The following is a 27,560-nucleotide window of genomic DNA, read 5'->3' as shown; positions in this document are numbered from 1 at the left end:
TTCCATCATTTATGATAGGAACTTTACTTATTGTAATGAATGGGTCATAAGTGTTAAAAGTATCGAAATCAATGACTTTTTTAGTTTTTCCATCGTCAATGACTAAATCATTGCCTTCAATGGTTAAAGTTGAGTTTTCGTTTACTAGTTCATGTGCTCTTCTTGCTTCATTTGTTTCATACGCATATGCAGCAATAGTCATATTTTAATGAGAATAAAATGTTGTTCTATTTGCAAAGTACAGACCCAAACGAATACGGAATAGTAAAGCTTCAAACAAACTTAGGTCTTCAGAATGAAGCACTTGCTTTCAGAGTTGTTGACTTCAATACTATCGCAACTTTTGTCATAACAGATGAAACAGATTTCATGGAGTTTGAAATAGATGGAAAGAAGCACGAAATAAGATTTCACAATAATGTAGAATATAAGATGGAAACATTAGCTGGAGTGTTAAATGCTCTCATAAATACTACAATAAACAAGGATAACGAAGAAAACTTAATGAATGTTAAACTTATTGCAGGAGTTTTGAAGTTCAGTTATGCAAAGGAGTTTAAGATAACACGAATGAGTCATAGAGTTCAATTGCTTCTGGGTGCATACCATATGACATTTCCTTTGAAAAGTGTTGACAAAACGATTGAGATGAAATCTGTTCCATACGTATGTTATGGCAATTGTTTATACATTGAGTCTAAAATAGCTAATGTCACAGGCATTTCAGGAGTTAATAGTAAAGGTTCAGTAGAATATAAATCCTTCTGTTATGCAGTCAATTCAATGTTCATTCCAAACGTTCCTGTCATAGCAACTCATTTAGGTAAATGGATTCGCATTAGTCCTCATAATTTGAAAGACATGCAATTCAGACTTGTTGACTTTCAAGGAGAGCCTGTAGAACTGAAGGCACCAGTGCGAATGACTGTTGAAGTTGACTTTTTAGAAAATATTAAATGCAACAGCTTACAAGAGAACTCAGAGCTAAAAATATAAAGTATGAATGTTATGTATTAGGTCATGAACTTTGGTTGTTGCTGTTTGATGAAACAAATGAATTAGTTATGTCAGTCAAGAGAACAGAAAAAGGCGTCAAAGGCGCCGAGCGCAAAGCGCTATATTGTGTTAGTGAAAACTGCACCAAGTCAATAAGATTAGGTTTGCATTATGAAGATGAGTTCGATACTGTTGAAGAAGTTTTGGATAGATATTACAAATTGCTTTAATTTACTAAAACATATTTCAAGCAAAGTTTATATTCTGTTGAAAGTTTTGTATACTCGTTCGAATATTTATACTTAAACTCAACTCCTGGAGTTCCTGGTGTTTCAATGATGCGGATGTTACCTATTTTCATGAATGGTGGCGTTTGACCACAGCATTCGATTTCAGGGTCGAGATAGTCAATGACACATTGTTTCCCTGTTATTCGTGAGATAACATTTTCAAGGTCCTCCTTTGTTAGAATTATTTGGTTCTTGCTTATAAGATTTGTCAAAAGCTTCTTATCGTCTTTGAGTAAAATTGTTTGGTATAACTGAAGAAGGTAATGGTCTACGTTATCTGAAGGATTTGTTTGAACATTTGTGTAAGGGTTGTCGTTGGCTTCTCTTGAAAGAATTTGGTCCAGTGGTGGATACTCTAACTTAACATCTGATGTAGCGTTAGCGTTTGAAGCTGAGTTTAAATTCACGGATTTCAGTTCTGGTTCTTTTTCTTTCAAACACTCTGAACTATAGTTCTTTATGACAATATTGTTTGTCGTTCGTGAGTCAACATTTGATGTTGGTTCAATTGGAACATTAACGGCACCAGCTAAGATGGATTTGCTTCTCATTTCATATAGAATAAAAACCTTTTATATGTATGAAATGAACAATATACTCGACAAGGGTTTGAATGTAAAGCTAACGAATGAAAATATTGTTGAATTCACTGAGACAGGAGCTGTGTATAAAGATGTAGAACTACTGAACAAAAGAGCTAAGGGAAGAAGCAGGAACATGAACAAAGGGTGGAAGCCTATAAAAATTTATGTCAATGATGGCTCAGGAGGTTCAAACATAAAGTATGCAGAAAGTTATAGAGTTTATGCTCTCAAAGGTGAAAAGCCTTCATTTAAGAACAGCTATTCTAACGCATATCCTCAAAAGCTAACGGATGGAGAAGTGGATGATATGAATGACAGCAAAAATATTAACAGAAATGGCGACAGAGATGCATGGAATTTGTTTACCATCAGTCAATTGAAGGTTAAACTTTAAAACAATGTTGGTCGTTCCCATGGAATATTTTTGACTTTAATGGTATTAGTCATGATATGAATCTCAAGGTATGAACGAGGAGAGATGAGAGACTTATATGCTTCCCAAATTTCTTCAAAAGGTAATGTTATACCTGACTGTTTCCAAATGAGTTCAATATATAACGTGAGAAACCTTGAAAGATAACGAAGTCAGTTATGAGACGTTTTATGTTTAAAGCTAAAAACCTCCATGTTTGCATAAGTATTGCTACAGTTAAGTGGTAATGTCTGACTTTAGTAATGATATTAGCTAATGGTGAGTCTGGTTTTGACACTAAACCTTTACCAGCGAAGTCGTCGCAAACGAGCAGAGTGTTTGAAGGATATTTTTTGAAGGGGTATTTTGAAAGTTTTGATAGAATGTAGTTTGTCAGTCGTTTCATATCGTAAACTCCTGAGTACTGACGTAAGTGGTGTTTGTCAATAATTCTTTCCATCTCCTCAGAAGTCTTTTGCATTCCTGACTGTATAAATTCAACGATGGCATAATATTTCCTCTTACGTCGAATGTAACGTTGAAGAAATTCAATGAGTTCACTGTCTGGAACTTTAACGACAGAGGCTTGAACTTTTGACATAAATGTTTTCGCTGTTGAGTCCATAGAGTCTGAAGTTGCTGATATAATGATTTGGTCATAATATGAGTCATTTCCTAAACGTTCTGTTATGAGTATATGACGAATTAAATTAAATGTCTTACCTGAACCCATCTTTCCCAATAGAAATAAACGCCATTTGAACAGAACTCATAGTCCTTACTGAAAGGAAGAATGAGAGAAGAGTTAAGTTTGTCTGTAGTTTCATTCATGTCTTCATCTACGTCATGTATTAAATGCTTCATTTTATCTCCATTAAAAATGCAAGTCAGAAATATTCAGAACATAGCACCGAGTCTAACTGACAAGAGTATAAAGATATACTATGAACACGTTATGATGAAACCTACCAAAATTCAAGAAAGTCAGTATACTTATGAATATCCAAGGCACTGGGTAGAGTATGTAGGAGGTGAGAAAGCTATTGAAATCAGACAGGTTCGAAGTATTCCAGCAGGAAGAACAATATTATTGAAGAACTTTAATGTTTTGAGGTATAATGATGAAACAAAGAAGCAAGATAGTTTTCCTGTTGCTGTGTATGTGAACCTAGACACAGGAGATGACATGAAAGTTTTTAACACAAAGCTTCAAACGGTAGTGAGAGAACAACTGACTGCGGAAGGGCATCCATTACCTTCAGAAGTTACCATAGCATATAATTTTGAAACAAACTCAATAGATTTTAAAGTCGTCTCTGCAAAGAAGTCAGGTTTTACATTTAATGAAGCAGATGTATATTCGAATGAAAACTTCAAAGCTATTGCATGGTTAGATAATGACGATTGCTTTAAGAAAATATTTAAATTCAGTGACTCAAAGATGTCAATAGATGACCTTCGTGGAATGTTACCATCGACGTTTACAGTTGAAGGTTCAGCAGGATTGCTTACAAGATTGTCAATTGGTGGTATTTGGTCTCGTGAGAACATTGTTATAAAATCCAGTATAAGTGAATTTGCTGAAGAATCTATATTATGTCTTTCAAACTACATGTATTCGCCACCGAAGCATTATAGTATAACAAACTTTGTCAGTAAGTTTAACATAAGACTTGTCGAACCTTCTTCAATGAAAGATGTTGTGCTACCCAAAGACGGAAAGGATGGACTCATTATTGAGATGATTTTAATAGCATATTAATGAGCTTGTTCTTGAAGGTCATTCATGATGAAATAACTGTTGTAGAAGATGTTAGCAATTGTTCAGACATTTTGAAGCGAATAGATGATATAAGAAAGAAGTTTATGAAGCCGCAACGCGGCGAGGACGAAGTCCATGAGAATGTTTATGTTTCATTGACTTTCTCCAGTAACGAGAACTTTTATGAGATAATATTGAAGAGAGATGATTTTAATATGGTGTAAATGGTAGCTTGGGCAGCTTTAGGCGCAATGGGAACAAAAGCATTAGCATTTGGAGCAAAAGCACTTGGAGCTTATGACGCAGTAAATAAAATGAGTGGAGGAAGAGTTTCGAAGACATTAGATGCAAATAAAGGAAAGATTGGAGGCTGGGTTGCAAAGAAGTTAAGATTAAATAAAATAGGACTCATAAATAAAGCATCCAATTTGGTTGCGACTGAGTCAGAAAATGCTTTAGGAAAGGACGATGAGTTTGCAAAACATGCAAAAGACTTTAATGACCAGATGAAAGGTGAAACAATGCATTTAAATAGAGTCGATGGAACTCTTCCTCCACCAGTAGTTCTTCCGTATGGTCCCTATGGAATGTATGGAAACCCTTACGAAAGACCATTTGACCCATTGACTGGTGGAAGTAATTGGTATCATTACGGACGAAGAAGAAAGACAGTCAAGTTGGAGACAGACGTGAAGAAAGCAACTAAAAAGAAACCAAGGAAGAGAGTTATAAAGTAATGAATTCAAGTGGGTGAAAAAAGAGGTGAGATTTCACCACTTCACCTAAATTTATTTTTTCACCTCTGACAACGTTTATTTTTAAGTTTATTTTATTATTTAGCGAGAACGTTTATTTTTATATAAATGACAGAACAAAAATAAAGCATATCTACTCAGCAGGAATGAGACCCTTACTGACTATGTATTCGTTTAATGCTTGATGAAAACAATGGTACATATTATCGTATGGGTATACACAACGTCTGTTTCCATCGTCGTCGTATATGTAGAGCTCAAATCCAGTCCAACCTTCTTTTGTACAATATGTAGCTTTATTTAAGTATGCATTTATGTAGATAAGGCAATTTTCTTCATCGCTCCAGAAATAATTTTTCGTCATTGTTGAAATAGTTTTCGTTCCTCTGCGACCATAAGGAATGTATGCAATGAACTTTGCGTCATATGGGATTGTAATATATTCAGGGTTTCTTTCATCGTCAATGGTCTGTCTTTGTTAAAATGCATGTTTCTCAGTTTTACTTGAGTTTTGAATAGTTCACGGAAACGTTCTGGGAAAGAGTCATAGTAAATGTAGTCGGACATGTCTTTGTAATGAAATAAAAAATTTAAAAAAATAAAAATAAGGTTATTTTTTATTTAGTGAGGACGGTAGTGAATTCGTTAGTGAAGTCGTTAGTGAAGTCGTTTATGTATCAGATGGTTTTGTAAATATTTAAGGTTAAGTTGGTGTTTGTGTTTGTGTTGTAAAATATACGTTACTGGTTTCGTAAAGTGTCAAACCGTTAAGTGGTGTACGGAGGCGCGCAGTGCCGCTGTACACGACTTAGGGATACTAACTTTTGTTTTATAATCTGTCAATCGAGGCTCGCGAATTCTAATTGAAGGAATAAAACCTGTTTGAAGTAAATCGTTTTTAATACGATAAAAGTAATTGGGTGCAACTTCTTCTAAAAGATTTTTGACAAAAACATCAATTCTTTGATTTTTAACGCAGCCAAAATCGTGATATTTTATCTTTTTAAATAAAGATTCAGAAACGTTATTCACAACGGTTAATTCATTTGGTCTGGCAGCGGCTATCCACATCATAGCCAACAATTCCTTATACAAAATTCAAAAACTTGGGTGCAATCAGTTCTGATTGCACCCAAGTTTTTGAACTTTCTTGAGGGAATTAAAGGGTGAGAGATTTATAGTCTATCTATATATCTCCCACCCTCTAATTCCCTCCCTGACAGCGGGAAATTTTGTCTGAATGTTAAACTATTCAGACAAAGTTTCCCACTGTTTGCGAAGGAATTGTTGGCTATGATGTACTGATTCATGATCAGTACATCATAGCCAACAATTCCTTATATAAAGTTCAAAAACTTGGGTGCAATCAGAACTGATTGCACCCAAGTTTTTGAACTTTCTCGAGGGAATGAAAGGGTAAGAGGTATACATTATGAATATATACCTCTTACCCTTCCATTCCCTCTCTGACAGCGGGAAACTTTGTCTGAATGTTAAACTATTCAGACAAAGTTTCCCGCTGTCAGCGAAAGAATTGTTCCATCTGGTGCATAGAGTGTGAATATATGCACCAAATGGAGCAAGTCCCTCGCGAAATTGCCAAAACTTGCGTCGCATTTCAAAGATTGCGACCCAAATTTTGGCGATTTCTAGTAGAGATGGAGTATTTTGAGTCACTGACCTATATGCAGTGGCTCAAAGGGCTCCATCTCTACTTTGAAGCAAGGAAACTTTCCTCGAAATTTTGATAATTTGAAGAAAGTTTTCAAGCAATTAACAAAGGATTACTCGCTATGAGGTAAAAATTCTAGATTTTCACCTCATAGCGAGAGCTTCCCTTTCATTGCTTGAAAACTTTCCCCAGCTTCAAAATTGGGGAAAGGGCTGTAAAGTCGACTCCGATACCAGCAGGTACCAGAGTATTTAAAAGAGAAGCCCTCGTACGAGTTTCTATGAAGACCTTCTCATTCAAGAAGATCTTAATAGAAAATCGTACGAGGGCATTGGAAACTCGCGTCTGGTACATGTTGGTACCAGAGTGTTTGAGATTTGAAGACTCTGGTACTAACATGTACCAGAATTTATGATGAATTTAAGATGGACCATTATAAAATGGTAGCGGTTTGTTTCAAAAAAATTTAGATGAGATTTGCATAGATATAGATTATATGATTTATACATATGAAAAATAATATATAAAAATATAATTTTGAGATAATTATGTAAATAATATTTAAATATTTGAATTTGAGGTATAATTTTATAGTAAAATATATTATAAAGAGTATTTATATAAATATTGTAAAATAATATAAGTAATAAAAATTGAGACCCCTCCCTGTTTTTGATGTTTTGTCACTTTTTCGGTAATTCTTATTGTTTCACTTTATGGGTGGTATTTCAACTGTTGGTACAGTTCAAATGTTGCATGCTAAGTTCGGTCAACGATAGGAATTGAGGGGAAATTAATCGTCGAGGAAGTACGATTATGTAAAGTAAAAAATGTTGTGGGATTTTTAATATTGTATATAATTTTATAATAAAATTTTTGTGAGACATTTTAAGAAGCACATATAATTTTTTGAATTTAAAAATTAAAGTAGTGTTGAATGAATTTAGTGATTAATTTAATACGGATATTTCTCAAAATTAATCAAAAATAGGTTTTCAGAGAACTTTTGAGATATCTTTTCAAAATGTCTTTTTGAAAATATATAAGTATTATATCAAATTGAAAAAAGGTATTTATCAAAATTCTAAATTCTTAATAAAAAATAACTTTTCAGAGGATTGTGATTTTGAAAGCATGAGTAATAAGTAAAAAATATCTACGATTTTAATGAGGGAATTGTTCCTTATGAGGTATACATTATAACTATATACCTCATAAGGAACAATTCCCTCTTGATAGCTGGGAAACTTTCTCTGAATAACTTATCATTTGGAGAAAGTTTCCCAGCTATCTATTAGAAACTAAAGGCTGTGAGGCACTAATATATAATCAGTGCCTCATAGCCTTTAGTTTCTTATTAAAAACGAGAAAACTTGTTCGAAATGATAAACAATTTCGAACAAGTTTTCTCGTTTTAAGGAGGGAATTGTTCCTTATGAGGTATACAGTATGAATATATACCTCATAAGGAACAATTCCCTCTTGATAGCTGGGAAACTTTCTCTGAATAACTTATCATTTGGACAGAAAAAGTGACACTTTACATGGCAAAAAATAGAGCCTTACTTTTGAGATACTTGAGATTGAAACTGAATCTTATGAGGCGGTGATCTTGAATCACTACCTCATAAGGTTCAGTTTCATATAAAATTTGTTGCAATTTGTTATTCTTTTGCAATTATTTCTTATAAGATTTTACATCTTTTAGCGGGGAATGTTTGTTATCATGTATATATTATAAATATCTACACGATAACGAACATTCCTCGCTAAATTGCTGAGAAACTTTGAGGAAATGTCGAACAATTTCCTCAAAGTTTCTCAGATTTATATAGATCACTAGAGTCCCCTAGGCACTGATTCTGGTTCAGTACCTAGGAGGCTCTAGTTCTCTAACGAACTGATAAAATGTTTTTAAATTTTTGGATATTGCTACCTGTGAAGCACTGACTTCAAGTCAGTACCTCACAGGTAGCAATTACATTGAAAGATGGGAGAAACTTTGTCCGAATGTTAAACTATTCGGACAAAGTTTCTCCCATTTGTAGTGGAGATGGAAGGCTTTGAGGTATATTGTATTAATATATACCCCAAAGCCTTCCATCTCCACTTGAAAGTGTCCAAACTTTGGGTTAATACTTTGCAATTAACCCAAAGTTTGGACACTTTCTAGAAGGAATTGGAGGGTAAGAGATATACATTCATATGGTATATCTCTTACCCTCCAATTCCTTCTTAAAATGGGAGAAACTTTGTCCGAATGTTAAACTATTCGGACAAAGTTTCTCCCATTTTTTGAAGGAATTGGAGGCTATGAGATACTGATGCAATGTCAGTAACTCATGGCTTCCAATTCCTTCCTAAAACTCATAAAAGTGGACATTACATGCATATAAAATTTGACATGTAAAGTCCACTTTTTGTGAGCGGGGATTTGACGGAGTCAAATCCCCTTTTTCGTTTACGAGAAAGCCAAATTCTCTCAAAAAGTTAAGGGTGCCCTATAACGATAATGTAAACATCACAAAATTAACCTTATTAGAACTCGAATGAATGGATTATCCAGATTCTAGTTCTCAATATAATAGCCTTAAAAGTGCTTTTCTGAGGGTGGTTTATCGTCTATAGGGCACCCTTAAGTAGGACCAATTTTTTATAAAAAAATCCAATTTCATTATGAATGTTAATTAATTTATATAATTATTGAATAAAAAATTTTCTTTGAGATTATGAAAAGTTCTTTGAAAAGTTATTTTTTCTCATTTTTAAATATTGTATTAGCCTATTTATTTATAATCCAAATTAAATAACTTTAAATTCAATATTTAAAGAATAATTTTGAAGGAATTGAGTTACTTCCCCCGACGATAAAATTGAGAGGTTTACATTTTGACCGAACTTAGCATGCAACACAAATACAATATACTGGTGACAGAGACGGTCCAGATGAATTGAGAGCAAAGAAGTTTACAAAACCAATAGCACTTTTCACGGAAGATGCTCTTTTGAAGATTCGTTCGATGAAACCTGCTGGGGCTCCTCAGATTGGCATAACGACAGCTTCCATCGAGCAGATTTTGGCAGCAGGTCAGTAAGTTGTTCTTGAACTGACTTCTCTCCGTCAAATATTGACAGTACGCCAGTTTTGACATAATATTGTATTATAAACTTACCTTTAGAAATATCTGTAAGTTTTGAAGTTATATTTTTGTCTGCTTCAAGAACTTTCACCATTTCAGTTATACCAACTTTCTTTGCTTTATGAAAATATTTTGGTTCAGCAAAGACTGCTATTCTATAACATTTTCCATTGTTTGTGTAAAGAACTATTCTGTCAATGTATTTGTATTGTTTGTGAGTATAAACTTTGTTCTGCTTCAATTCAATAAGATATCCGAATACGTCCATCTTTTTATTCTAAGTAAAATGTCATTTCCGAAAAATAGAAGCGTAAGTGTTTCAAAAGGTTTAATGGCGGTGGCAGATGTGAAGTTAAATTCACCAACTCAAACAAACAGTCAAAGTGTTGTTGTCAATGTCAAAGACAGAGATGTTGAAGTGGAGAAACCATACGAAGACGAAGATGGTATAACAATTGTTCCTGTAAAAGAACCAACATATCCTGAAGTTAACAGAGACTTAAGTTCTGTTGCAGATATTCGAAACGACTACCAACAACTGAAAGACAAACTTCAAACTCAGGAGAAGATTTGTCAAGCTTTAAGTATAATGTTAAACTTGGTCGAACACAACCCTGTAAAAGTGAACTCATATGTCATTGCACCTCATGAAGTTTTGAAAGAACTATTGAAACTTTTGACAGAGGCAGACGATATAAACATCAAAGAAATAGAACCCGACATTGGTTGCTGTGGTGTTTCATATAATGTCATTGACAAGATATACGTTATGAAAGGAGGTGAAACGTTGAACTTAAAATATAGTTTCCCAGACGTTATAAAAATATTTGACGACCACAACATTTCATTAAAATTTATTTGCTAAGTAAATGGCAGAAGACATAATGGTTTATACTATTACGACTAAAAACCCTGAGTCATATAATTCTATAACAACAAACTTACAAAGTCCTCAAGGACGATATTGTAAACTAACCTTAAACACAATGACGACTAAAGCCTGTTTTGCGCTTTTGACACCAGAAGACTTTATTGTTGTGAATGGTAAAAAATACTCCTTTGAAGATACTTACTCAGATATACCACCAACGGGTTTTGTTGACTTATTTAATACTTTAAGTACGGGTGTAACATGTGCTGCAACTAGAGCAGGTTTCATTATGTTTGGATGTCCGACTGAGTTTACTATAAACGATATGAGCTATAATACAAAACTTATTTCTGGTTTTTACTACCAACAGTTTCCTATAACAGGAAAAGGTGTCATACAAGGAATGTCTATTCCATTGACATTAAGCACACCAATCTTATATATTGTTTCAAACTTAGGTTCAAAGTGTTATTCGAATGTCGACAGAAACTATTATGACCAAAAGATACTTATGCGTATAAACAATACTTTCTCTGCTGGTTTGCCTATTGTTCATTCGAATGCAGAATTTTCAACCTTAGTGAACTCAAACACTTTGGCAAGTATAACGTTGACATTAGTTGACGCAAACTTTGTTCCTGTAAAACTTTTATGTCCTATGTATTTGTCAATGACGGCAGAAAGTTTCGAATTGGAAGATGCAACTGGTGAAAGTATTGTATTACAAGAACAACTTCAACAACAAATAGCTCAAGAACAACAAATGCAACAAATGGAACAACAAAGTCAAGAATAAAAAATATTATTTTTTTATTTTTATAAAAATGTACAGAATAGATGTTTCAGATTTTTATGACTTCCAAGCATTCAGAAATATGTGTCCATTTAGAGACTATAACAAAGCAGTCGAGAATTTGAAACGTTTAGTCATTTATGTTGACTCTGCCCCAGAATGTTATGTCATGAAAGAATGGGATGTTGTCTTTAACAAACCAAGAGCAACAATAGTGTCTGAACAAGAATGTAGACAGAAACTTAAGAAAATAAAAGTCGTACAAGTTGGCATGAAGATGTTAGATGCTTGGGATATCTTATTGTCAAAACTTGAAGATTTTTCAGTTCGTGGTATAAAGTTCTATACACCTTCTCCAAACTTCTATTCTATCTTCACTGGATATAAATACGAACAAGTAGAATGGAAAGAAAATATTATAGAAGCTTGGTTAGACCATGTCAAAGAAATTATATGCAATGGAAACGAAAGAGTCTATGAGTATATCTTATGTTGGTTTGCAAACATCTTACAACATCCAAGTGCTAAAAATGAAACTGCTCTCATTATAATTGGAAAACAAGGAACAGGTAAGAACACATTCTTTACAGATATCTTATGCAAACTGTTAGAAGGTTATTCGAACCCTAATATGACAAACTTAGAAAACATCTGCGGTAAATTTAACTCTTCAATTGAGAATATGAAACTTATAGTTTGCAATGAACTTCAAAGTATAGATACAACAAAAGTTTTGAACTCAGATGCTTTGAAGAGTCTAATAACAGATAAAGTTGGAGTTGTTGAAAGAAAGTATAAAGACCAAAGAGTTTGTGAAAATGTTGCAAACTTCATTATGGTTTCAAACAATGCTGTTCCGATGAAGTTAGAAAGTTCTGACAGAAGATATGTAGTTGTCAGAACGTCAGATTCTCATATGCAAGATACAGAATATTTTGACGACTTAGCAGAAACTTTGACATCTGACTTTTACAACCACTTGTTCTCATATTTCATGACATTAGATATTTCTAAGTTCAATCCAAGACAAATTCCACATACCGAAGAGAGACAAACATTGTTAGAAGCAAACAAGAGTGTATATGAACTGTTCATAGAAGAAAGCGACTTTGAGTGTTTAGATGAAAGGTCATTGTACGATTCGTATAAACAATATTGTCAAGAGTATGGTTATATGGCAGCTTCTAAACGTACATTCTTGGCAAATGTCAAAAGTCTTTTAGATGTTCAGAATGGTGTATATACAAAGAAAATTTTTTCTGAGTAAATTTTAAAAAAAATATTTTTTTATCCGATAGAAAAGATGACGAAATTCATCTCAGTAAACAAGTACATGTCAGGACTTAAAGAAGAACTAGACCCATTCACATATTTGAATGTTTACTTCTACCATTTTGAAAAGTCTTCATTCAGCAAAGTTTGGAACATCGAACCAGTTAAGTTTGCTATTGTGACTAAAAATGGTGCGAAATTTGAAGACTTAGATATAGAAGGTTTGTTAACAGTCAAAGAAATTTTTGACAGAAGGTTCTCAAAACTTAAAGAAGGCAAAGCATACAAACTTGTTATACCTTATGAACCAAAGAAGACAGACGACTATGAATATTATGAGTCTAAAGTTGTAGAAGTTCAAGGTAAATTGGGTAAAAAGATTTTAGAGTCTAAGCCAGTGTTTACTCCTAAAGAGGAAGAGAACATTGACATTGACCCAGAAATGTTCTAAAAATAAAATTTTATTTTTACATGTCATATCTCCCCTTCTCTGGAACTGGTTCGGGTTCTTTCTTCTCTTCTACTTTTTTCTCTTTCTTTTCTTTCTTCTTCTTCTCTGGTGGAGATATGTCAAATTTCTCAGAACCATATTTATGTAAAAGTTCTTTGTCCTTTAATAGCTCATCTATTCTGTTTTCTATTTCATCTTCAAGAACAGCGCATGTGTCTTCTTTGCATTCTAAGAACTTTTGTTGGACTTCATCTTTCCAATCGGCGTCATTTCTGTCAACAAGTCTGTCATTGACAAATTTTAAGACTGCTCTTTGTAATGTTTTATGGTTCTTGTCATATTCCCAGAAACAGAACTTTAGAACAAATTCACCTTTCTTGTTTACACTATGTAAGATTTTATGGTCGACAGATGTTTTGCTGTCAAAAAGCTTGTCTCGAATATAGATAGCGAAATCGCTAGACATTTTCTAAAAGATAAAAATTTTAATTTTTCTAAAAATGTGTTAGAAAAAAAGTTTGCTGACATTGACAAAAAATTTGAGAATGTTTTGAAGAAGAACAAGAAGAAATTAGAAAATGCTCAGATACAGCCTATACATGAAAAGTTCTTATTTGCTCAGAATGGTATAACAGGTCTAATTGCACCACCTGGGTCGGGTAAGACTTTCACTTATCTTAAAATGGCTGCACAACAACAAGAACTAGATGAGAAGAACCCATTCTATGAGTTAGTAGTCATTTGTTCGACTTCTGGTCAATTTGACCAAACCGTCAATTCGTTCAAAGATATTATAAAGAAGTCTAAGTTAGTATGTATAAAGGATACTGAGTTGTTAGATTGGATAAAGAAGTACCAAAGAAGAGTTTTGAAGTATAATGCTATAAATGAGTATATAAATTCTAAGTTTAAAGAACCTAATGAGGAAATGCAGAGAATATTAGAGAAGAAACACTTCAGAAACAAACAGAAAGAGATAGAATACATTTCGAAGAAATTGCAATCTTACGATTGGAAAACGTACCCTCATAGGTGTCTTCTTATCTTAGATGATTTCGCCTCTCATCCTTTGTTAAAGAATAGAGAACAAGATATGTGTCGAATTCTTAAGAAGCTCAGACACTTTAACATCTCAGTTGTCATTTGTGTGCAGACAGCAAAGAGTTTAAGTAAGGATGTTAAAAGAATACTTACTGACATTATACTTTTCCCCGGATTGTCCGAAGACGATTTCATGGAACTTATGAAAGAGTCCATGGCAGGTAAGTTTGACAGACATGAACTATGGGAGAAGTACAAAGTCATACAAGACCCTCATACTTCTTTCAGAATTCATATCTATGCGAACAAAGTTCAAATTGTAAATGGTCAAGCTTGAAAAATAAAGAGTGCATCTACCCTACTTGTTTGAAGTTGTCAAAATACTCTGTTATTTTTTCCTTCAGTAATGTTAAGTCTTCTTTGAATGTAAGTATTGTACAACCTTTAATATCATAGTGTGTTTGAGGTAACGTATCTTGAACGATTTGTTTCACATCTTCATTTGGGGTCATTGAAATCGGTAAGTTTTCGCGATAGAACCAATTTCTGTCAGATTTGTAAATCTTAGCAAGGTCGTAAAAGCTTTTGTTGTTTCTTCTGACTAAATGCAACATAACCATATCTCTGTCTTCCATATCTTCAGTATAAATCATATACTTATAGTTCTTTTCCTTACCTTTTGGTACCGAACGTGGTATTCTTTTCTGAATGCTTTTGTCTTTTGCCTCAATGACTTCATCTTTTGCTTGAAGTTTCTTTTCCATCTCTTCACGTTCTGCTTTATATAGTTCATCTAACATCATGAAAATATATCAAGCATAACGAGGTGAAGCCCACATTGCTACAGCATTTACTAAAAGTCTATGAACATAATAACCTTTCAAACCAGGAGCCAAATTCTTGCGATTTTCGTACGGAATCTCTTCTCTCGGTTTTCCGAGGGAAGCAATCATATGAGGAAATTCTTCTAAAAGTTCTTTTGTCTGTTGGTTTTCAAACCAATGATATGCTTGCTTTGTAGAACGAAGAGCATTCATTATACTCTGCATTTGGTACATGTCATCTTTGACTGAACGAATGAGACGTAACTGTTTGTTATACTGTATGTACTCGTATTCTTCATTTATAGCTTCATGGACTATAACTGTTGTTGTGTTCTCTGATGTTGACATTACTGTTCTTACATACAAGATAAAAAATTAGAAAAAATAAAAACTAACTTTATTTTTATCTTTTTTGAAAATTCATGAAATTTGGTCATTTTTCAGCAAAAATATAATTTAGGTGAAGAGGTGAGATTTCACCTCTTTTTTCACCTGTTTTTCACCTCTTTTTTCACAAGCGTTTTACATGAATTGTACGATGTATATTTGAAATCCTAAACAATTTCGTAGCTTCTATTTCTTCTTTTAGTACATCGAATGTTTTAATCATGCCGAAAGTCTCTTTATATTTCTTCTTGACGTCAGACAGAAGGAAATCTTCTGCAGTTGGATAGTTTTTATTAAGAAATGTCAACATATCCATTTTATCTTCTGCTGGCTTTTCTGCTTCTTTCTTTAAGTCTGCATAGTCGTTTCGCATTCTTTCTATCTCTTTGACTGAGTAGTTATATTTTCTTATTGCTGCCTTACATTTTGAACATTGCGGATTCATTTTTGCGTTATACATTGAAATAAAACCAGCTAGAACAACCAAGGCGTCAATGGTTTTCTTTAACTCAAACATAGCGGGTCTTATTTGTTCGTTCCATACTTTGCCTCTTCTGTCTTTATCTCTTATCTGCCATACACATTTTGCAACTAATGAAACAAAGTTATCGTATGTCTTAAATTCTTCGGATTTGTAAAGGTCAGAGATGTTCTTATAAACCATGTCGCAATCTTTGTCCATAACTTTATGGTTGCAATGAAAACCAAGGAATTCATAATTTACTTTACGTATGAATTTCTTAATTTCTACTGAGTCAGTTGCTTTGACTTCAATTTCGTCGAATTCAGGAATAGTTAGTTTTTGCTGCTGAATTTCAGGCAATTTAGGTAAATGGTCAATAATGTCCTGCATGTCATAAAGATACTGTTCATTTGTTTCATCCTGTGCGGTACAGTCTAAATTACTTGTTAAAAGTTCTTGCTTTATTCTTTGTATTTCTGTTTCGAAAGTAAATGAAGAAGGAATGAAGCTTTTCATCTCTACTAACATAGATGTTGGATTCATGACTAACGAGTTTGGTGCTGTTGTTTGAATTGCTGTTGTGCCGATTGTTGAAATCATATCTTTTATACAAAATAAAAAAATAAATAAAAATAAAACTAACTTTATTTTTTCTATCTTAAGGAAATTCATGAAAATTCATGAGGGTGAAAAAACAGGTGAAAAAAGAGGTGAGATTTCACCTCTTCACCTAAACATTATTTTTGGTGTAAATTTCATTGACTGACTGACGGCACAAAGTGGCTTAACGAAAACATTAATATATAAAATTCATGAAAATTCATGAGGGTAGAAATCGGGTTAGATCTAACCATCTACCCTAAACATTATTTTTGCTGAATTCAGCAACAAAATGAACGAGGTCAGGATGTATGTAAATACCTTTGAATTCATTTATAACGCCCTTAGTAAGCTCATAAAATGCTTGTTTTGAGGTCGAGCCACTTTTGGCTCCACCGTATTCTTTCAACCAAAACTCAAGAATTTCCTGCATGAATTTTGTATAAAAAGCAACAGTCCGAATTCCGGCGGTTGCTATATTCTTCATAAAATGCCTTATAATACTCTTCCCAGGACTTATTTTCCAACAACTTTCTAAAGTCTTTCCTAAACTGCTGACACATATTTGTTGCATTTATATAACCATCCTTGTCTCTACGTAAGACTTCAATACCGTTATAAGTGCCTTTTGTGAATGTTTCGCCATTAGATTTGTTCGTGAACGTTTTTGCTTCGACTGACATTTCTGTTCTTACATACAAGATAAATAAATAAAAATTAAACTAACTTTATTTTTTCTGTCTTAAGGAAATTCATGAGGGTAGAAATGAGGGTAGATATCGGGTTAGATCTAACCATCTACCCTAAACATTATTTTTTGGTCCGGGAACAACTTTCTCTCAATTGGAGCTGTAGCATACTCTTTGCGTAAGCGGTTCAGACCTTCTTCGAAGTCTTGGTCTCTCTTCGATTGAGATTGGAATTGGAATTGGAATTGCTGGGGTGGAGCTTGCTGGAACAACCAAGGGTTGGGGAAGTAAGGCATAGGCTGAGGAGGGTAGTTCGGGAAGCCTTGTGGTGGGTAGTAACCTTGAGGTGGAAATTGGTAGTAATTCGGAGGTACTTGCTGGAACTGAGGTTGCTGAGGAGACTGTTGTGGTTCTTTAGGTTCCTCTGGTTTGGGAATGGACTCGGTTGGTGGGACGTCAGTCATCCGTTTGTGGCTTAACCGTCGGACCACAACGATAAAAATCTCTGCTACTAGCAGTACTTTTACTGACAGTAGCAGTACTTTTACTGACAGTAGCAGTACTTTTACTGACAGTAGCAGTACTTTTACTGACAGTAGCAGTACTTTTACTGACAGTAGCAGTACTTTATCGTCGAAAACCCTCTCAAATTTTCCTTTTTACTGACAGTAGCAGTACTTTTTCTGACAGTAGCAGTACTTTATCGTCGAAAACCCTCTCAAATTTTCCTTTTTACTGACAGTAGCAGTACTTTTTCTGACAGTAGCAGTACTTTTACTGACAGTAGCAATGGTCGAGGTCGAACCTACCGACGAGGCAATTTACCTAATTGAAATTAACGAGCTTGTTAAAGACTTCCTCAGGCAGAATGTAAAAGGCAAGCTTGTTAACGGTTGGATAACGGGAAGGGCTGCCTTGAATCTCGAGATTTCGACTGGAATTCCAATTGAGGTACCAGAAGGCACTCCTTTCGACGACATAAAGCAAGCAAAGAAGGAAGCCATTATAAAGTTCTTTGCCAAGCGCCCATGGATACAACTTCCAAACAGAGAGAACCCTTTCCCAAGAATGAACCAAATTCTCAGAGCACTGTTCCACTTCTCGGGTCAGCCGTTCTACATAACCTCAGAAGGCGACATCCAACCAGTTCAGTAAACATCTCATTTTAACTCACTTTTTTATGTTTTTTGTGAAAGTGTCAAAAATAAATTGTTTTCATGAGTTTTCTACGATGTTAGAAAAAATGTTATTTTCTAATATCTTCACATTCAATACTTTTTCAGCACTTTTCCGTAGTTATATATGAAAATAATTCGAGATAAAAGTCATAGTACAATGGAATAATATGTTGCACACCATTTGTTGTGAACCAAACTTGAAAGTCAGAGAAACTGTTACTAGGTGGTTCGTAGAATTTAGAAGCAAAGTCATAAAGGTCCTTACCAATACATAGAAAACTATTGTTGCTTGAACTGAAACTTGCATGACACATAACATTTTGAGGGTCAAACACGTTTCTATAAACCATCAAATCTGCTGGTGGAAGTATAAATTTAAATGGACCATCTGGTGGTAATGGTTCGTTCTGGTTTAGTAACCGAAGAAATTGTGCCTAAGAACGTTTGTCTACTTCCCAAAATAAAAACTCTGTATCTCTTGGAGGGTTAATTTCAATCTTTTGAAATGAAACGGTGGAGTTCATCTTGTCATATTCTAGTTTCAGATAGTATGTTCCATTTAGTAAAGAGTCGTATTTTTCTTGAAATTCCCAATAATATTTGTTCATTTGAGTTTGAAAGTCATCTAGAGTTTTCCTCAAGACTTTCGTCTGAACGAACTGTAAAGATTCTCATTTCGGCAAATTTGTCTATTAGACCATCAGGACCTTTATACTGCCCATGAAAATATACTGCGAACATAAATGCGTTAGTTCTATTTGAAAACAAAACTCTTCTAAATCCTATTGCCTTTGCATCTGAAGGACTTTGAAGCCAACGAATTGGATAGTCAAACCTGTATGCTCGGGATGAAATTTCTTCATCTGAAATAGTCCTACCAGCATTTGTAAAGATATAGTCTAACAGTTTTGTATCTGCTACTTTTGTTCTTTGTTTTTCAACCTGAAGCATTTAATATATGTAAAAATATATTGTTTTAAAATGGTATGCCATATAGCTTCTTGAATTTGTTAAGAAGTATTTGAACGTATTTTCCATCTGTATCTCTAGTGTTTACATAAGCATAGCCCGCCTTAGTAAAATATACTTGTAATTTCCTATAGTTTACGCCGGTATAAAAGTAGAAAGAGTCTTGTTCTTCGCTATAGTAGTAAAACTCAAACGTATGCTTGCCATAGTCTGTAATTTCAATTGTTTCATCTTCTAGTTCGTCGACAAATTCGAATACAATATCTCCAAATTTGCCTTTGTTCTTATTGTTTTCAGAACGAGTGACCCAACGTAAGTTTTCAAGTCTATTGTCGTTTCTTATATGGTTTATATGGTCTACAAAAGGTAAATTGTTAGGATTCAGTATAAAATGAGTTGCAATGACAACATGTTTAAGATAGTGTTTCCACCCATCTTCATAATAGCATATCCGTCATTTCGCTCCCATTCGCTTAAAACTCTTTTTGTCTTTTTGTTTCTGACTTCAAATGACTCACAACAGTGAATTTCATATTTCTCATCTAACAAACAAGTTTCCCAACGGTCTTCTCCAACAAACTCAGCGTACATTTCAAATAAAATTTAAAAAATGTCACTTTTTAAAAAATAAATTTTTTATTTCATGCAATGTTTTATTTCTGTGCCGTCTTCAAGTATGCCCAATATTTCCTTTTCGATATTACATGAACTTCGGAAAATACCTTATCTAGCTTAAAACAGCCCATCTTTTCACCGACTAAACCCATTTCAATGAGTTTGTTATAGCCTTCTTCGTTCGTCATGAGTGCGTCAATGTTCTCATAGTAAACCTTGACTTTCGATTTGACTTCCGAGAAGAACTCATTGTAGTTGTCAAGGACTGCCTTTGCGAACTGAGGGTAAGACCAATGTTCGACAATAGGTTTTAATGTGGTTACTAAGCCACTTTGACCTTGAGTGAATTCGTACTTCAAAACAAAAGGAGAAAACCTTTCAACAAAGTTGTCGACCTTCTCATAATGTTTACTCTTCATCTCTTGAGGTTTCTTAATGGAATATCCCCATGTCGAATTCATAAGCAATTTGAGTGTCATTGCAAGTTTGGGGTTTGAAGCTTTCCTAATATCATACAGTTGTTGTATGACTTTTCCAACTGTATAGTTCCTTCCCGGGAACTCACCATCTTCGTTTGGAATTCCAGTCGGAATATATTGGACAAACCTCATGTATGCAGCGTTAAGGTCGACATAGTATATCTTTTCATCTGAGTCGAACTTGTCGCAACCAATTGGTCCAGTTTGTGGAAATTCAAGTGAGTCTCTTATCTTCTGAGAAACTTCTCCTGTTATCTCATAAACATCGTCGAAGCAACCTGTTTCATATAAAACCTTCTGACCTAACTCAGATGCTCTCCAATACAATTTGACGTCAATTGGATGTCTCAATGGAAGTTTGTTTATAGCATCTTGAAGTTCTTGCAACCTCATTGGAAGTTCTTCTGGTTCAGGTTGGTATCCGAACATACCAACTCCTTGTGGAACTGTGTACTTCTTTTGTACTAGAACTTTGTCTGGAACAACTTTTGGTCTTGCTAACAATGAAAAGTTTGTTTCGTCTTTTGGTACAAAAGTTTCTGTCAGCTTGTCATCTGGAATTGGTTCCAACAAACCTTTCTCGAAAAGAATGTTTACAGCTCTGACAATGTTGCACTTACTTTTACCAAAGAATGGTTTGTAAGACTTTCGTTCAACATGAAGTGGTTGTGGACAATTACAATCTTCAACCATGGTAAGTCTTTGTCAACAACATAGTCGTCATGTGATGAACCTTTAGCTGTAGGTATGTTGACTCGGATATTGACATTTGCCAACGGTGCAATTTTTGCCAATTGACCTCTGAGAATGTACCTTGTCTTCACACATGACTCAAGATACTTCATCTTCTCATCTGTAACAAGACCAGAGTTCCTGAGACATGTAAGAATACAAGGTTCATTGACAATTGTTTCAATTGAATTGTAAATTCCATACCTTGTCAAGTCAATGTCAGACTTATTTATGAACGGGAAGTATCCAGCATGTTGTCTGACTGCTTGAGGGTTAGGTTGGTACCATTCGAACTTGACAGCTTGCAATTCCTTCAATTGCATTAAAAATGTCTGAGTCGGAGTCAACCATTTGTTCTCTCTTTGTAGTCTTGAAAGCGTCAAGAAGTTTTGCGGCTGTTTGTCATTGCCATGTGCATAGTAAATGTGACCATCCAAATCTGTTATGGTCAATCTGAGATTGTGTCCTTTCTTATTTTCCGTCTTGTATGGCAGCAAATACTCCCATGAGCCTTCTTTGTTCTTTCCTTCGTCAAAGTTTACTGTAAAGGTTCGACCAGATGTAATTTGACTTCTAACTTCACGATACTTTTCATATGCATATCTTGTTCTTTCCATGGAGCATGTGCGTCTTCACCTTTCCTTTTTTCCTTCTCAAAGGATGCAATTGTTCGTCATGTTTCCAGTAGAATCTGGCAAAGCCGTCGTGTCCTTCAACTTGAGGTTCACTAACATCGAAAGGCATGTCCATAAGACGTTCTTCTTCTAACCTCTCTAGTCTGTTTGGATAATTGGCACGTGCTGTTTCCAAATCTAATTCGTAGGTCAGACCAGACAATTTGTCATAGACTTTTATGGGTCTTCCCTTCCTATATTTAAAATTCTTCGAACTCTCCAACCATATCTTTGTAACTCTGCTTTTATTCTAGCAGACTTTCTGTCCATTCTATATGGGGCATTTTTATAAAAATAAAAAAAATATTTTTTTCTTTACTTTACATAACCGCCTGCTGCCATATTCTTTGACGCCAACCCATACAGCTAATGAAGGTTGACTTGTTTAGTTTGGAACTAAACTTTGGTTTTGGTTTATCTTCAGTTTTTGGTTTTTCTTCTTCTATCGGTTTTTCGTCACTTTTTCGGTTCCTCTGACTTTACTTCACTTGCAGGAACAGTTGTGTCGTCAACATCTTCATTAAATATCATATGCCATTTGTTTTGTTTTCCTTTCAACTTTTTGTGTTTGTTGTAAAGTTTAGAATATTTCGACTCTAAGTCAATGAGATGTTCTATAATGAACTGTTGGTCAGTGAAGTAAACTTTTCCATCTGTTGTCTCGAAAGCTCCTTCAGACTTCAATATTTTATTTGTGAGAGTCTGTTTCTTTTTGAGATACTAGCCGTTCCATTTCTATGAAAAGGACTTTATAGTTAGGGTTTGTATTTCCAGACCTGGCACTTTCTATTATTGACTTTTTCTCTTCATCTGTAAGTTCTTTGACAGGTTTTGACAATGGTTCTGAACTTTTGTTTGTGGTGTCAAATCTACCGTTTCAACTTCTTCGGTCATTTCATCTCAGTAAAAAATTTTAGTTTGGTTTGTTTTCAACTGGTTGTTGTTGTGGAGGTGGATGGTTCCTTTAATAATATCATTCAGTTTCACATGCTGAGCCTGACTATATGGTATCGGTTTAAATGCTGGAAGCCGACAAATTCATCTTGAACTCATTTGTCTCAATGCTGCATTGTTCATTTCATCTCAATAAAAAACTTTACATTCCCCACGTTTGAGGTGGTTGAGGTTGGTGAGTGTGGTAGAATTTACGAAAAAGTGACAATAGAAAAGTGACACTTAACCTTAAATTTCCAAACTGTATTTTTTGATTGTATTTTGTTATTTATATATTTATATATGTATATTTATATATGTATATTTATATATGTATATATTATATATGTATATATTTATATATGTATATTATTTATATATGTATATATTATATATGATATATTTATATATGTATATATATATAGTATATATTTATATATGTATATATTTATATATGTATATATTTATATATGTATATATTTATATATGTATATATTTTTTATGTATTATATATTTATATATGTATATATTATATATGTATTATATTTATATATGTATATATTTATATGTATTATAATTTATATATGTATATATTTATATATGTATATATTTATATATGTATATATTATATATGTATATATTTATATATGTATATATTTATATATGTATATATTTATATATGTATATTTATATATGATATTTATATATGTATATTTATATATGTATATTTAATATGTATATTTATATATGTATATTTATATATGTATATATTTATATATGTATATATTTATATATGTATATATTTATATATGTATATATTTATATATGTATATATTTATATATGTATATATTATATATGTATATATTTATATATGTATATATTTATATATGTATATATTTATATATGTATATATTTATATATGTATATATTATATATGTATATATTATATATGTAATATTTATATATGTATATATTATATATATGTATATATTTATATATGTATATATTTATATATGTATATATTTATATATGTATATATTATATATGTATATATTATATATGTATATATTTATATATGTATATATTTATATATGTATATATTATATATGTATATATTTATATATGTATATATTTATATATGTATATATTTATATATGTATATATTTATATATGTATATATTTATATATGTATATATTTATATATGTATATATTTATATATGTATATATTTATATATGTATATATTTATATATGTATATATTATATATGTATATATTATATATGTATATATTTATATATGTATATTTATATATGTATATATTTATATATGTATATATTTATATATGTATATATGTACATATTTAAAAGACGGTGGTTCACCAACATGATTATGAAAATGATGTCCATTTACAAATCTGTATTGATTAGATTTCATTTCAAAGGTAAAGTTAGCACTACAACTTCCCCATCTACAGTAATGTCTAATAATTGTTACTCCATCTGAATTCAAATGCGAATCTTTCCGATAATTGCTGTTAGCACGCATCTCTGCTTGAACTCCATATTGAAGATAATGAATGAAATTAATATATTGTTTTGTATCAGCAAGGGGTGCAGGAACGGATTGATTCATTTAAAAAATGAAAAAAGTGAGAATTGTCAATAATTAAGGTTAATATTGAATAAATAATACATCAAACTAGTTTTAGAGTTGATAGTAAGAAGCGAAGAACACTACCAGTAAGATACAGCAGTAGTAGCTGCTTCATGCTGCATTGAGTATTGTTGAATAATTTGAAGTAGTGGTTTTTGAAATCAGCACCCCTATGAGAGCGCTGGCGACCGAAACACCACTAGTAAGATTGTGTATTAGAAACTGCTTCATGCTGTGTTGAGTAAGCTTCGATGTCTTTGTAGGATAGCTTTCTGAGAGCGAAACAAGATAGTGTTGAAAAAAAATTTGAAAATCTGAGAGACTGTGCAAGAGCCAACGACCAAAACACTACCAGTAAGATACAGCAGTAGTAGCTGCTTCATGCTGCATTGAGTATTGTTGAATAATTTGAAGTAGTGGTTTTGAAATCAGCACCCTATGAGAGCGCTGGCGACCGAAACACCACTAGTAAGATTGTGTATTAGAAACTGCTTCATGCTGTGTTGAGTAAGCTTCGATATCTTTATCAGACCACCTTTAAATTAACCACTCACGAGTGGGGGACAAACTCGCCCATTGTCACTTTTTGATTAACCTTAAACTTGTAATTTTCATTATTTTTAATTAACCTTATTTCTTTCCCAATTCCTGATTATTTTATTCACTTACTATTAAAAGTCACATTTTAATAAAATATAATAATTTATTTATAGCATTTTTTACTATACTGTAATAAAAAATTAATTATAATAAATTAAATGTTTATTAAATCAAATGTTTTCTTTGCAATAATATTTTTAATGTTGAGTAAACAATGTTGGGATCAAGTGTATCATTTTTCAGACCTTTCTGAACAGCTTCAAGCATACTGATGCATCCGACTTTTTTAAATTGTGTCATTTCTTCGAAATCTCTTGTGACTTTTTGATAACTTTAACACTTCTCTCTGAATCCAGACCTTTAATTTGCAACTTAATCAGGAATGAAGGAACAACACTGGAATATAACTCGATGACAAGTTCATCGAGTCGAAGATTTGGTTGTACACCACTTGTATGTGCCGGATACCATTGTGTCAAATTTTTTCTGAAATTAACTTTAAAAGTACTAAGTAAGATCATGAGATATAGCAATATATGTTTAAACTAACTTATATTTTGGTTGTACACCACTTGTATGTGCCGGATACCATTGTGTCAAATTTTTTCTGAAATTAACTTTAAAAGTACTAAGTAAGATCATGAGATATAGCAATATATGTTTAAACTAACTTATATTTTGGTTGTACACCACTTGTATGTGCCGGATACCATTGTGTCAAATTTTTTCTGAAATTAACTTTAAAAGTACTAAGTAAGATCATGAGATATAGCAATATATGTTTAAACTAACTTATATTTTGGTTGTACACCACTTGTATGTGCCGGATACCATTGTGTCAAATTTTTTCTGAAATTAACTTTAAAAGTACTAAGTAAGATCATGAGATATAGCAATATATGTTTAAACTAACTTATATTTTGGTTGTACACCACTTGTATGTGCCGGATACCATTGTGTCAAATTTTTTCTGAAATTAACTTTAAAAGTACTAAGTAAGATCATTTATTTTTGCATAATATAATGCCAATATGGTTTCTTTTGATTTTATTTCATTTATAAGCAAATCAGATTTACTCAAAAACTCCACTCCATAAGCGTTCATTTGCTAAATTAAAAAGTGACAATGGGCTAGTCTGTCCCTTTCTCACCACTCACATTCTCACTGTGGTCCATCTAAAATTTGTAAACTTTATGACATAAAATTATATTATATGCAGGATCCCACCTATTACTTAATCTTTTTGGAATAAATGTTTTATAATATTTATCGATTGATTGTAATTTTTTGTATAAAAAAGTTTTTTATTTATATTAAAAATATATTCGGTTAATGATATTATCTTATAATTTGTAAATAAATCTAGTAATAAAATAACTTTAATAGTTGGTGTCACTTTTTCGAAAATTCTGGTTTTTTCTTTGTCTCAATGCTGCATTGTTCATTTCATCTCAATAAAAAACTTTACATTCCCCACGTTTGAGGTGGTTGAGGTTGGTTATTGTTTACCCACTGTTGTGCATGGTTATATCCTCTGTTAAAGAATCTTTCACCTTGGTCCATATAGTGTCCTGCTTGGTTATAGTAGTCATTTGCTTTGTTATAATAGTTTCCTGCTTGTCTTCCTACATTGTCCATCCATCCTTGAACTTTTCCTCTTGTTTCAGGATTTGGAATAAGATTTGTTGCATCTCGTGCTACATCCCAACCTTTCTGTACAGTTTGTATAATAGGTTGTGCTTTCTCTTTAAGTATACCTAATGTACTCAAAATCTTCGAAAAAACCAGAATTTTCGAAAAAGTGACACCAACTATTAAAGTTATTTTATTACTAGATTTATTTACAAATTATAAGATAATATCATTAACCGAATATATTTTTAATATAAATAAAAAACTTTTTTATACAAAAAATTACAATCAATCGATAAATATTATAAAACATTTATTCCAAAAAGATTAAGTAATAGGTGGGATCCTGCATATAATATAATTTTATGTCATAAAGTTTACAAATTTTAGATGGACCACAGTGAGAATGTGAGTGGTTAATTTAAAGGTGGTCTGATAAAGATATCGAAGCTTACTCAACACAGCATGAAGCAGTTTCTAATACACAATCTTACTAGTGGTGTTTCGGTCGCCAGCGCTCTCATAGGGTGCTGATTTCAAAAACCACTACTTCAAATTATTCAACAATACTCAATGCAGCATGAAGCAGCTACTACTGCTGTATCTTACTGGTACTGTTCTTCGCTTCTTACTATCAACTCTAAAACTAGTTTGATGTATTATTTATTCAATATTAACCTTAATTATTTACAATTCTCACTTTTTTCATTTTTTAAATGAATCAATCCGTTCCTGCACCCCTTGCTGATACAAAACAATATATTGATTTCATTCATTATCTTCAATATGGAGTTCAAGCAGAGATGCGTGCTAACTGCAATTATCGGAAAGATTCGCATTTGAATTCAGATGGAGTAACAATTATTAGACATTACTGTAGATGGGGAAGTTGTAGTGCTAACTTTACCTTTGAAATGAAATCTAATCAATACAGATTTGTAAATGGACATCATTTTCATAATCATGTTGGTGAACCACCGTCTTTTAAATATATAAATATATACATATATAAATATATACATATATAAATATATACATATATAAATATATACATATATAAATATACATATATAAATATATCATATAAATAT

The 27,560-nt window shown here is 32.7% G+C and overlaps 14 protein-coding genes and 7 pseudogenes across 21 annotated transcripts, besides 11 other annotated features; 11 read left to right on the top strand and 10 right to left on the bottom strand.

The window, feature by feature from the left end:
* Positions 1 to 5,622: part of a mobile genetic element that runs on past the window's edge.
* On the top strand, positions 433 to 996 carry TVAGG3_0026210 (uncharacterized protein; the record flags this gene model as incomplete). Its single annotated transcript, XM_051220302.1, has 1 exon — positions 433 to 996. The coding sequence occupies one exon, from the start codon at positions 433 to 435 to the stop codon at positions 994 to 996; it is 564 nt and encodes a 187-aa protein (XP_051105288.1).
* Positions 1,238 to 1,837, bottom strand: TVAGG3_0026200 (annotated as a pseudogene). Its single transcript has one exon. A coding segment is annotated over exon 1 (600 nt).
* On the top strand, positions 1,863 to 2,264 carry TVAGG3_0026190 (uncharacterized protein; the record flags this gene model as incomplete). Its single annotated transcript, XM_051220301.1, has 1 exon — positions 1,863 to 2,264. One exon carries the CDS (start codon positions 1,863 to 1,865, stop codon positions 2,262 to 2,264), a length of 402 nt encoding a protein of 133 aa, XP_051105287.1.
* On the top strand, positions 3,163 to 3,686 carry TVAGG3_0026180 (annotated as a pseudogene). Its single transcript has one exon. A coding segment is annotated over exon 1 (524 nt).
* Positions 3,724 to 4,044, top strand: TVAGG3_0026170 (uncharacterized protein; the record flags this gene model as incomplete). Its single annotated transcript, XM_051220300.1, has 1 exon — positions 3,724 to 4,044. One exon carries the CDS (start codon positions 3,724 to 3,726, stop codon positions 4,042 to 4,044), a length of 321 nt encoding a protein of 106 aa, XP_051105286.1.
* On the top strand, positions 4,269 to 4,781 carry TVAGG3_0026160 (protein of unknown function, DUF4107 family; the record flags this gene model as incomplete). Its single annotated transcript, XM_051220299.1, has 1 exon — positions 4,269 to 4,781. The coding sequence occupies one exon, from the start codon at positions 4,269 to 4,271 to the stop codon at positions 4,779 to 4,781; it is 513 nt and encodes a 170-aa protein (XP_051105285.1).
* Positions 4,933 to 5,163, bottom strand: TVAGG3_0026150 (uncharacterized protein; the record flags this gene model as incomplete). The annotated part of the gene is made up of 1 exon (XM_051220298.1): positions 4,933 to 5,163. One exon carries the CDS (start codon positions 5,161 to 5,163, stop codon positions 4,933 to 4,935), a length of 231 nt encoding a protein of 76 aa, XP_051105284.1.
* Positions 5,164 to 5,622: a terminal%2Cinverted (terminal inverted repeat of Maverick-2 transposon ID:TVAGG3_0026140).
* Positions 5,622 to 7,182: a mobile genetic element.
* Positions 7,155 to 7,182: a terminal%2Cinverted (terminal inverted repeat of MuDR-2_TvMULE3 transposon ID:TVAGG3_0026130).
* Positions 7,183 to 7,885: 703 nt separating this feature from the next.
* Positions 7,886 to 7,972: a mobile genetic element.
* A 28-nt stretch (positions 7,973 to 8,000) lies between these two features.
* Positions 8,001 to 8,940: a mobile genetic element.
* Positions 8,941 to 8,966: 26 nt separating this feature from the next.
* Positions 8,967 to 9,106: a mobile genetic element.
* Positions 9,107 to 9,382: 276 nt separating this feature from the next.
* Positions 9,383 to 27,560: part of a mobile genetic element that runs on past the window's edge.
* Positions 9,943 to 10,476, top strand: TVAGG3_0026090 (protein of unknown function, DUF4106 family; the record flags this gene model as incomplete). The annotated part of the gene is made up of 1 exon (XM_051220297.1): positions 9,943 to 10,476. The coding sequence occupies one exon, from the start codon at positions 9,943 to 9,945 to the stop codon at positions 10,474 to 10,476; it is 534 nt and encodes a 177-aa protein (XP_051105283.1).
* Positions 10,886 to 11,278, top strand: TVAGG3_0026080 (uncharacterized protein; the record flags this gene model as incomplete). Its single annotated transcript, XM_051220296.1, has 1 exon — positions 10,886 to 11,278. The coding sequence occupies one exon, from the start codon at positions 10,886 to 10,888 to the stop codon at positions 11,276 to 11,278; it is 393 nt and encodes a 130-aa protein (XP_051105282.1).
* On the top strand, positions 11,307 to 12,209 carry TVAGG3_0026070 (annotated as a pseudogene). The gene has a single exon. A coding segment is annotated over exon 1 (903 nt).
* On the top strand, positions 12,270 to 12,542 carry TVAGG3_0026060 (Poxvirus D5 protein-like family; the record flags this gene model as incomplete). Its single annotated transcript, XM_051220295.1, has 1 exon — positions 12,270 to 12,542. One exon carries the CDS (start codon positions 12,270 to 12,272, stop codon positions 12,540 to 12,542), a length of 273 nt encoding a protein of 90 aa, XP_051105281.1.
* On the top strand, positions 12,579 to 12,998 carry TVAGG3_0026050 (protein of unknown function, DUF4108 family; the record flags this gene model as incomplete). Its single annotated transcript, XM_051220294.1, has 1 exon — positions 12,579 to 12,998. The coding sequence occupies one exon, from the start codon at positions 12,579 to 12,581 to the stop codon at positions 12,996 to 12,998; it is 420 nt and encodes a 139-aa protein (XP_051105280.1).
* TVAGG3_0026040 (uncharacterized protein) lies at positions 13,015 to 13,464 on the bottom strand (the record flags this gene model as incomplete). Its single annotated transcript, XM_051220293.1, has 1 exon — positions 13,015 to 13,464. The coding sequence occupies one exon, from the start codon at positions 13,462 to 13,464 to the stop codon at positions 13,015 to 13,017; it is 450 nt and encodes a 149-aa protein (XP_051105279.1).
* Positions 13,681 to 14,298, top strand: TVAGG3_0026030 (annotated as a pseudogene). Its single transcript has one exon. A coding segment is annotated over exon 1 (618 nt).
* Positions 14,393 to 14,839, bottom strand: TVAGG3_0026020 (uncharacterized protein; the record flags this gene model as incomplete). The annotated part of the gene is made up of 1 exon (XM_051220292.1): positions 14,393 to 14,839. One exon carries the CDS (start codon positions 14,837 to 14,839, stop codon positions 14,393 to 14,395), a length of 447 nt encoding a protein of 148 aa, XP_051105278.1.
* TVAGG3_0026010 (KilA, N-terminal/APSES-type HTH, DNA-binding family) lies at positions 14,852 to 15,211 on the bottom strand (the record flags this gene model as incomplete). The annotated part of the gene is made up of 1 exon (XM_051220291.1): positions 14,852 to 15,211. One exon carries the CDS (start codon positions 15,209 to 15,211, stop codon positions 14,852 to 14,854), a length of 360 nt encoding a protein of 119 aa, XP_051105277.1.
* TVAGG3_0026000 (organellar and viral DNA polymerase type B) lies at positions 15,375 to 16,313 on the bottom strand (the record flags this gene model as incomplete). The annotated part of the gene is made up of 1 exon (XM_051220290.1): positions 15,375 to 16,313. One exon carries the CDS (start codon positions 16,311 to 16,313, stop codon positions 15,375 to 15,377), a length of 939 nt encoding a protein of 312 aa, XP_051105276.1.
* Positions 17,104 to 17,466, bottom strand: TVAGG3_0025990 (uncharacterized protein; the record flags this gene model as incomplete). The annotated part of the gene is made up of 1 exon (XM_051220289.1): positions 17,104 to 17,466. One exon carries the CDS (start codon positions 17,464 to 17,466, stop codon positions 17,104 to 17,106), a length of 363 nt encoding a protein of 120 aa, XP_051105275.1.
* TVAGG3_0025980 lies at positions 19,157 to 19,740 on the bottom strand (annotated as a pseudogene). Its single transcript has one exon. A coding segment is annotated over exon 1 (584 nt).
* On the bottom strand, positions 19,786 to 20,243 carry TVAGG3_0025970 (annotated as a pseudogene). The gene has a single exon. A coding segment is annotated over exon 1 (458 nt).
* Positions 20,281 to 21,228, bottom strand: TVAGG3_0025960 (annotated as a pseudogene). The gene has a single exon. A coding segment is annotated over exon 1 (948 nt).
* Positions 24,791 to 24,828: a terminal%2Cinverted (terminal inverted repeat of MuDR-5_TvMULE4 transposon ID:TVAGG3_0025950).
* Positions 24,791 to 25,985: a mobile genetic element.
* Positions 25,948 to 25,985: a terminal%2Cinverted (terminal inverted repeat of MuDR-5_TvMULE4 transposon ID:TVAGG3_0025950).

This window comes from Trichomonas vaginalis, chromosome IV (assembly GCF_026262505.1).
Source record: "Trichomonas vaginalis G3 chromosome IV, whole genome shotgun sequence".
NCBI lineage: Eukaryota > Parabasalia > Trichomonadida > Trichomonadidae > Trichomonas > Trichomonas vaginalis.
The sequence above is the reverse complement of the archived record's forward strand: the minus strand, read 5'-3'. Positions and strand labels throughout refer to the sequence as shown.